Below are 9,429 nucleotides of genomic sequence, written 5' to 3' on the forward strand. Positions count from 1 at the left end.
ACACTTATACTTTACCTCCGGAAGTACGAAGTCTGAACAAACTTCCAAAATGGAGCCGAGGGAGGTGGTCAAGGCATTATCCCACCACAAGAAGTTGACCCTTCTGCTAGTCGGCGGGGCGGCCGCCACCGCCGCCGCGGTGGTGGCTGTGGGCGTCGGATACAAATACTTACGGAAGCCGGAGACGCGTGAGCATGTGGGCGTCGTGTCGCAGCTCCTCGTCTATCCGCTCAAGTCCGGCAAAGCGGCGTCGGTCCCGCTCGCTGAGTGCCTCAAGATAGGCCTCAAGTGCGGACAGATGCAGGACCGGTGAGTTGATGTCACCTTCCTGGAGGTTCACTATTTTGCATGTTTCAGATGCTTTCCATCACCAACACACCTGATTCAAATCATCAGGATCGATATCGTGCTTGTGCATAGCTTGCTGATGAGCTGATCGTTTGAGTCAGGTGTGTTGGAGGAGAGAATCACTTAAAACTTGTAGAAAACCAATTAAAAGTTACATTTATAATGTTTTAAAACAAGCGATTACTTTATATATGTTTTTTATGTGTACGTTTGCTATCCTCGAAACTGTTGCTTATTATGAACTCTGTTGGAGACATTTCGCATTAATAATACAAATTCATGGCAAAAAAAACGCTTAAAAAACAACATGAATCACTATGCAGTATTAAAAAATGAATGCATTATTGTTTTGGATTGGACAAGGGTGATTCTTAGCACAGTGGTGTTTAGTTCAATCAAGGATTGCCACTGGGTGTGAGTGTGAAGGTGTTGGTATCAGCCGTGAGATTGGATAGCAGACAATGCCCTACCTCTTGCACAGTCAACTGGGATAGGCTCCAGATCAGCCTCGTAAAAACATGGCAAGGCAGCTTTATTTGTACAGTGTATTTCATGGAAGGTTACGGTGCCTGGAAAATAAGCACACATTCAAAACAAAACAATAAAACAAGTATTTAAAAAGGATTCAAACATCTGCAAAAAAAATGCAAACCCGTTAAAAAAATGCTGTAAAATAAGATGCAATCACAAAATGACATAGAACAAAAGATGTGCACAAAAAAGAAAAACACTGATAAAGTTTCACCAGTAGGGTTGCTGAAGTCATAATGGTGTGTGTGTATGATAATATTGTCATATCCAAAATTCTGTTTTCAATCAATTTAAAAATATCCAATTGGTGTTACACTAATTGAGTATTTTTAATTTGTTACAGACTAACATTCATTGAATTAGTGTGTTGTTTTGTTTTTTAATTGAAGCCTGAATGTTGGGTGTAACAGTTTTCGTGTTTTTTTTTGTTTTTTTTTTCCCCCATGTTCCTCAACTAGTACAGTACTTCTTTGGAGCCAGTGCAGCTGTTTTCATCTATTTTTTTTTCTCTTTTTTTTGTAGGTATTTTTAATTCCAGCATTGTACGTAATGCATTTGCATTAGTGCTTTTTTTTGCACTTGTTTAGTTAAAAGATGCCTCTGTTTTGTTTTTGTGATTGTTTGTTTTTTTTTTGCTGCATTTTCTTGCAGTGTTTACATTGTTGTGCTTTTGCTTGTTTGTATGTTTGTTTGTCTTCGTCCTGTGTGTGTAGCATTTTGCTGATTGCAGTGTTTTGCCTCATAGGCCACCATAACAAGGTTACTTAATGTGTTAAAGAAGATTAAAATGACAGCATTTAAAAGCATTTTAAAACAATTAAGTTAATGACATTTCAGCTAACATCAAAGACATCTAAGAGGTTTTTCTAAACTGTGAAAACTGATTGTCTTCTACAAACTTTCACGTTTATGGAACCGCCAGACCGATACTGTACATGAAAGATGAGTTTGAGTCTTCAACATATCAACAAAGACAGTCTTCAATGCGTTTTGGAAAAAAAAAAAGACGTCAAATTGTATAGCAATTTTTTTTAGCATCAAAGACAACCTGAGCATGAAGATACATGTTTTCATGAACATCAAAGAGTTGTTCCCACAGCCACTGGATGGTGGTGACAAAAGACGGCCACATGGTGACGGGCCGGCAGGAACCTCGTCTGGTTCTGGTGTCTTTGACGTGCGAGGGAGGTGACGTGTGCCTGAACGGGCCCGACATGGCCGAGCTGCGTTTCCCCATCAAGCAGCCCAACAACGCCGTCATGGACTGCAGGTGCGCCCCTAAACTTCCAAGGGCATGGTTGTCTTCTTCATTAAACGCCTTTGATTTTTTTTTTCTGGGCAGGGTATTTGGCGCAGACATCCAGGGGCGGGACTGCGGCGATGAAGCATCCCGTTGGTTGGTCAGCTATCTGAAGGCAGATAAGAGCTTCCGCCTGGTGCACTATGAACCCCAAATGAAGGCCAGGAAGGCGGCCGAGGCTGAAATTCTCTTCTCCCCAAATGAGGTTGGTTCACAGAACAGAAATTGCGATGAGACTGATTTTGTAAACTTCAAAGACAAATTTGAGTCTTTTATAAACCTAGTGAACCCAATGTGTTTACGTTAAAACATTTTTTATATTTTGAAAAATGTTTGGCTAGGAAAACAAGATTTGCTTTTGTGCTGTGTAGTGTAATTACGCATATGTGGCACCAGGTGGTGCAGTAGCGCTCTCATCATCGAAGTCTCAAGGGGTTTGAAACTTTCAATTGCTGTCAATTTTTTTTTTTAAATAAAAATAACGATTACGGTCATCTAATTTTGAAAAAGTCAGCACAGTGTTTTATACCTTTTTTTTTAGGTTAAAAGATTTAAGATATTGGTGTTAATGTTCCAGACCGGTTTTCATTTATTTTTTATTTATTTATTTTTCCACCATCAAATGGTTCAGTTGGTCAAAAATGTTTCTAGTTTGATTAAGGAACTACATATTTTTTCATTTCAGGCACTTTGATTCACTTGAAGCTTTTTTTTTTTTTTTCAGATTCGGATTAGGCTGTAACTGCATAAACCCTCTAATAAAAATAACACCTGCAGAACATTAAATCATTTTTATATTTTGTTCATTTACAAAACAATACGCTTTTCAGTTTCAGACGCTTGAAACTATGATTTGTATTCTATTTAGTCTTTATTTATACATTGTTTATTTATTCTTCATATTATTAATGTGCACTAATCTATAACTAATATGCACTCAAATTTCCTTACGTCTGTGTACAATGACAATAAAAGCATTCTATTCTCTTCTGAACAGAATTAACATGGCCGTTTTTGTCTGAAACTCAAAGACAATTCGGATAAGACAAGGGACGGAATACGATAAGGGGACATTTGAACGTACAGAGTAACAATTAGCCGAATGTCCTTTTTTTCTAAGAGAACTAGAATAACAAACGTGATTTTTGCGGGTGCGGTCCAGGAGGTGGCGTACCCCGATTGCGGTCCGATCATGCTTCTGTCCGAGGCCTCCGTCAAGGACCTGAGCGGCAAGCTGGACAAGGACCTGACGGTGGAGCGCTTCCGGCCCAACATCGTCATCGGCGATTGCGAGGCGTTTGCCGAAGTACGACGAGCCTCCTCCTGTCTCCAATGAGAAGAAGTCATCATGTGCTACGGAGGCGGACGGCTAATTATACTCGCGACTCAACCGGCAACATGCTTTTTTTTTCTGCGTGTGGGTGTGCGCGCGCAGGATTCATGGGAAGAGATCCAGATTGGCAATGTTCGTCTGCGGCGGGTGATGTCATGCGGGAGGTACGTTTTTTTTTTTTTTTTTTTTTTTTTTTTTTGGGGGGGGGGGGGGGGACAAATGTTATTTTTATTAAAGGTTGTCTGTCTACATGTGTTGCACCATTAATTATTTGTTCATATCTCCGTGGCGTAAATCAACTTTGATGCTAGTTTCATTAGCCCATCTATGGCATTTTCGAGACTTGATATTATAGGGCCTGACTGATATGGATTTTTTTTAGTCCGCAGCCAATTTACCAGAAAAACTTTAGATAACCTTACATACTGTATGTTTACTTTTATAGCAAAAGAAACAATGAATTAAGTGATTTTAATTTTAATTTATCCTTTCAAATTGGCCAAAAATGTTTGCTGTGTTTAAGCCAATTTCAACAATGGCGCAAATTTGTATCTTTGAAATCTAACTCATGAAATTTTGTCCTCATCAGGTGCATTTTTACAACGGTGGACCCCAAAACTGGAATCATCAACAGAAAGGAGCCTCTGGAAACATTGAAGAGGTATGGGACTTGCTTAAAACACCTTTAAAAGGGACAATAAATGATCATTATACTCAATTTCACACTTTAATGTTTTACGTTCATTAATTCCTTTCATAGTTAAATATCCTTTTTGTATCATTTTTTCATGACATTCAATCGGCTCTTATTTATTTAATAACATGCTACCTCAATCCACAATAATTAACATAATTAGTTCAATTAGAGTACCATCTGTTTTTAACAGCTCTCATATTGGCCATTTTTAGAACTGGCAAGAGTGTCCTAACACAATGTCCAGTGAGTGTAGTTCTTATTTGGACAGTTTGTCCCAAGAGCATTCGAGAAAACAAAAAAATCAACATTATGTATGTTTAAAGTGTGTGTGTGTGTGTGTGTGTTGTCTGGTCTTGGCCGCGCAGCTACCGGCTGTGCAAACCCGAAGAGAAGCACATCTACAAGTCGGCACCGCTGTTTGGACAGCTGCTTAGTGTGGAGAAGACAGGCCTGATCCAAGTGGGCGACCATGTCTACAAGATCAGCCGCTGATGAGGGGGAAAAGAAAAAAAGCCAATGAAGACCAATCGCTACAAAGAGGATAAAGTGCTCAATAGCAAAATGCCGCTAAGTACTTTTTGTCAGGGTTGAATGAACTTGATGTAATATATAGTAAATATAGGGGAGAATAAACACATTTGCAAAAAAAAAAACCTCAATTTGCTCAGTCTTCTGTTTGTGCGTTTTGACAATCTACTTGAACATTAGTCTTTAACAAATTAATGTTTTTGTCAAAGAATTTTTAGCACAGTGGTCGAACAAAAATGAAATGGACGCAAGCTTACAACAAAACAAATGCCAATAATATGCGATTAAAACAGCTGTAAACAAAAGAGAAATATGGCAAAAAAGACAATTTCCACATACTGTGAGCATCTCTACGTAAGCGCCAAAACATTTCATCCTCTACGAACATGTCTTTTCCTGCCTCAGATCCGATGTCGTAAACCGACAAAAAACATCTTGAAGGAAGCAATTAAAAAGTGTTTGCTTCCACATTCTTCAACGGATTTGCAAGCAGTGTAAACTTAAAACAACATGTTATCCAAACTAATAATGAATCCTGCAAAACTGGATTCATTACAAATAAATTGCCTCTTTGAGGACTTTATACTTTTTGTTTTTTTGCAAACGCGAGCAATGAACAAACCTGAATTGCAATAAACAATATTTTTCATTTATCATGAATATGAAATACAGTTAAATATATAACTATATTTACAGTAATTCAATTAACTTAGAAACCGAAAAAAAAGCTTTTCATCTCGTTTTGAAGCCGTAATATTGTCTCAAATCTCTTGCTTGCTTCTCTAATCTCAATTTGAACCCAAATATAAACATTTATTTGCAGTATTTTACATTCATGTTAAACGTGTCTTTGGGTCGCGCTCAATGAGGTGCCCGATTATAGTGGCAACCTAGAAGACTTTGTCTCCCCCTGCTGGCCGTCAAAAGAAGACAAGTGACACTTTTTTTGGTCAACTTTTTCCTGAAAAGAAAATATTGATTTTTTTCAGTGATGCGATTCGAAGGCGATTACGTCACCGTTCGCTGTCGTATTCATCGCAGGGAAATGCAATGGCAAAGTTCAAGTCAAGCACTTAGACGCAGAAGGATTCTAAAAATAAACTCGTTTTATCTTCCGCATCCTTGTTTAGTGCGCACATGTTGAAACGCGTATAACGGAATCTACCAAAAAAAGGAAATCAACACCAAGTGACACGGCTGCTGTCGCCGAGAACAAGGTAATTGCATTTGGACTCACTTTTATTTTCTTCGTAATTAGAACCCATTTTCTCCTCTAATTTCTACAACAGATAGATAGATAGATAGATAGATAGATAGATAGATAGATAGATAGATAGATAGATAGATAGATAGATAGATAGATAGATAGATAGATAGCAATTGATGTAAAATAAAGCGTGATAAATCTTAAAAATGAAATCTTAAAAATGGGTAAATTAACAATTGGATTATGTTTGTAAAGTACTAGATTTCTTTTTGGATTGTCAAGTACCTTAAACTGTCTATATTAGAAGTGTGGGGAAGTACATTCATCAAGTCAAGTAACATCAGTTTCCTTTTTGAGCTAACGCTCGCAGTTACTCAGCATTTGTCGCCGGAAACAATGAGCATGTTGAATGTAAAGGAATGTTTACAAGAGTTTCCTACTCGTTGAATCACCTGACCTGAATCCGATTGAGCATGCATTTCTTTTCCCGAAGGTAGTGGCAATCGAGGCCTGATGGAACATCAAGGATGAAATCCAACATCTGGTGATGTTGATGGATTCCAAACTTGAGCCTTTAATTGACTTCAAATGTTTTACAAGCAAGTACTTAAAAGTGTCAAGTGTGAGCCCACAAGGTCCGGGTCAACTCCAAGTCCAAAGGGTCTGAGTGCAAGTGAAGTCAGCGCTCATAATGTCCAATTCAAGTAAATTCTGATTCTTGTTGAAGTCAGAGCCCATAAGGTCCAAGTCAAGTCTGAGTCTAAATCCAAGTCCAGGTGAAATCAAGTTTTACCGCTAGTTCTCAATGATTGGTAAAAACCAAATTTTAAAACCTTGCTTTTGACATGACTGAAAGTAAAAGAATAACATGCTTCAGCATTTGTCATCATGTAAACCAATCAGATGGTTTTTTTGATCATGTGAAAAATGTTATTTTGCGTTCAGTTTGACATACAAACATTTTAAGGGATAAAAACGTAGTTTGAATCAGATTATAAAAATATTTGGAAGGTCTGAGTCAGGCACATATCTGAGTCAACTGCGAAGGAGCCTGATTCAAATCCATGTCAATTGCCAAAGAGTCTGAGTCAAGCCCGAGTCAAGTCTGAGTCAAGTCAGAGAAAACAAAAACTACAGCCCTGTTTCTGTTTATGAATACAAAGTATTTCAATGTAATCCATGTGCAGACCAGTCTTGAAGCTGAGTCAAATCCATGTCAATTGCCAAGGAGTCTGAGTCAAGTCCGAGTCAAGTCCGAGTCAAGTCCGAGTCAAGTCAGAGAAAACAAAAACTACAGTCCTGTTTCTGTTTATGAATACAAAGTATTTCAATGTAATCCATGTGCAGACCAGTCTTGAAGATCTTGGTCTTTCCTTCTTCTTGAAGCAAATTCCAGTCCCAAGTAAACCTTTGTATCTTTGTTGAATCGTCACACAGGCCAAGATGATCGACAGACTGAGCGAGCTCCGCGCCGTCGCCTCCAAGCCCCCAGAGGTGGTGCTGTACAACCTGGAGGACAACCAGGAAGATCCGGACGAGTTTACCGTGCCGCTTTTCAGCGGCGAGGAAGCTATGGAGGGCATCCACAGGGAGGTCCAGTCCACCAGGAAGGAGATCCTGCTCCTCACCATGGACGTCAGGCGTCTGGGCAAGGAGAGCAGTCGTTTCCTGACCTCGGTGCGGCGCTTCAGCAGCATCAAGCGGGACGCCAACGCCATAGGGCGCGACATCAAGACCCGCGGAGAGACGCTCATGGCCCGTCTGGAGAAGTTGGGAGGGCTGAGCGAGGAGCTGGCCCGGGCGCACGGGGAATCCTCCGTGGTGGCCCGCGTGGCCCGTTGCCAGCACGCGGCGCTGACCGGGAGCTTCCACCGGGCCATGACGGAGTACAACCGAGCCGAGATGGCGCAGCGGGAGAACTGCACGGCGCGCATCCAGCGGCAGGCGGCCATCGTGGGGAAGGAGCTGAGCCGGGGCCAGATCGAGGAGATGATGGAGACGGGCAAGTGGGACGTGTTCGCGGGGGACGGGCTGCTGATGACGGCGGACGTGCGCGGCGCACGCTCGGCGCTCAGCGAGATCGAAAGCCGGCGGCGGCAGCTGATGGAGCTGGAGGGCCGCATACGGGACGTGCGCGACCTCTTCTTCCAGGTGGCGCTGCTGGTCGAGGAGCAGGGCTACAAGGCGGACCAGATCGAGGCGCATGTAAACAACGCCCAGGACTACGTGGTTGCCGCCGGTAACTACGTGCGACAAGCAGTCAGGTACAAGAAGGAGAACCCCTGCAAGAAGATCTTCTGTTGTTGTTTCCCTTGTTGCCATTGAAGTTGAAAGCGGATGTGCTCTGACTTCACAAAATACATTTTATGTATAGTTTTACGTTTTTCAAATGGTCATTTTAAAGGGACTGGCGCTGAGCAAAGATTTGAACAATAAATATTTTAATTATTGACAATATTCGACAGATTTACCAAAAAAAAGAGAAGAATCAGCAAAAAAATTCAAAATTGCCAATTTTGGGGGTGTAGGCTAATAAGTCATTGTTTGTATATTTTTTTTTTTAACATTCAGTGCCATGGACGAGAAACATCATCTTTTAAAACAATAATAATGAATATTACAAGTCTCGTCAAATCCGTTTTTTAATGGACAGGAGCTGACACCCTTGACTAATGTTTACCTAATGAACAAAACGGTAAGATTTCAAATAAGATTTCCAAGAGGGTTACAGGGTTTTTTTTTTTCTAGCACAAGGCCAAAATTCCCAATTGTTTTTTTTGTGTGTCTATGTGTGTGTGTGTTACAACTAATTCAATCCCAGTGATATACTTTTACGTTGTAACAACTGCCATGCATGTTTTTGGAATGTGAAAGGAAGCCGGAGAGAACCCATGCAGGCTCGGGGAGAGCATGCAAACTCCAAACAAAAAGGCCAAAATTTGAACTGAACTGTGAGGCGGACGTGCTAACCACTGCGCCACCAAACTGCCCACTTGTATTTAAATAATCAAATTAGACTTTCAGATTCCCAGTTACGTTTTGAGCAAGATGATTTTGTTTGAATTAATATATAACAAATACATTAATATATTTGAACATTTTAATTAGAAACCAAACCCATGTTTGAAACCCTAATTTGAAAGAACCGCCCCTAAGTAGGATGTCCATGCATCAGTGTCATGAGCAAATGACTTTATTGAGTTTGATAGTCAGTGGGGAATTTTTGCACCTAAACTTAGACGGTTGCACTTCCTGTTGCTTATGGGCAGCAATAGCGAAAATGCGTTCCCTCAGGTCACCCCCCCCCCCCCCCCCCCCTGTGGTTGCGACAAGGGAAACTGCACCATATTGTTTGCGGGGCCTCAAACTCGCCTTAATAAAAAAAAAAAAAGTAAATCCCATGTCGGAACAGGGAGGAAAATATTTCAATTTGGATTCAAATGTAGTTTCTTCATGACAATGACGTAAAATAAATTTCTGAAAAT

At 40.5% G+C, this 9,429-nt stretch overlaps 2 protein-coding genes across 2 annotated transcripts; both read left to right on the plus strand.

Moving 5' to 3' along the window:
* The first annotated feature begins 14 nt into the window (after positions 1–14).
* On the plus strand, positions 15–4,853 carry marc1 (mitochondrial amidoxime reducing component 1). Its single transcript, XM_088433341.1, has 7 exons — positions 15–309; positions 1,979–2,149; positions 2,222–2,384; positions 3,342–3,485; positions 3,615–3,676; positions 4,102–4,173; positions 4,575–4,853. Exons 1-7 carry the CDS (start codon positions 50–52, stop codon positions 4,699–4,701), a joined length of 999 nt encoding a protein of 332 aa, XP_088289467.1. The 5' UTR covers positions 15–49; the 3' UTR covers positions 4,702–4,853.
* A 985-nt stretch (positions 4,854–5,838) lies between these two features.
* Positions 5,839–9,282, plus strand: stx11a (syntaxin 11a). The gene is made up of 2 exons (XM_088433544.1): positions 5,839–5,954; positions 7,382–9,282. The coding sequence occupies exon 2, from the start codon at positions 7,388–7,390 to the stop codon at positions 8,267–8,269; it is 882 nt and encodes a 293-aa protein (XP_088289670.1). The 5' UTR covers positions 5,839–5,954; positions 7,382–7,387; the 3' UTR covers positions 8,270–9,282.
* Positions 9,283–9,429: the final 147 nt, after the last annotated feature.

The sequence above is a fragment of the Hippichthys cyanospilos genome, chromosome 14 (assembly GCF_059441005.1).
Source record: "Hippichthys cyanospilos isolate Australia breed blue-spotted pipefish chromosome 14, RoL_Hcya_1.0, whole genome shotgun sequence".
Taxonomy (NCBI): Eukaryota; Metazoa; Chordata; class Actinopteri; order Syngnathiformes; family Syngnathidae; genus Hippichthys; species Hippichthys cyanospilos.

Excerpts from the sequence above, each read along its gene's own strand:
- marc1 (XM_088433341.1), top strand. The coding sequence starts at position 50 with ATGGAGCCGAGGGAGGTGGTCAAGGCATTATCCCACCACAAGAAGTTG. Across the intron at positions 3,486-3,614 it reads ATTGCGAGGCGTTTGCCGAA|GATTCATGGGAAGAGATCCA; the intron begins GTACGACGAGCC and ends GTGCGCGCGCAG. Across the intron at positions 4,174-4,574 it reads CCTCTGGAAACATTGAAGAG|CTACCGGCTGTGCAAACCCG; the intron begins GTATGGGACTTG and ends TTGGCCGCGCAG.
- stx11a (XM_088433544.1), top strand. The coding sequence starts at position 7,388 with ATGATCGACAGACTGAGCGAGCTCCGCGCCGTCGCCTCCAAGCCCCCA.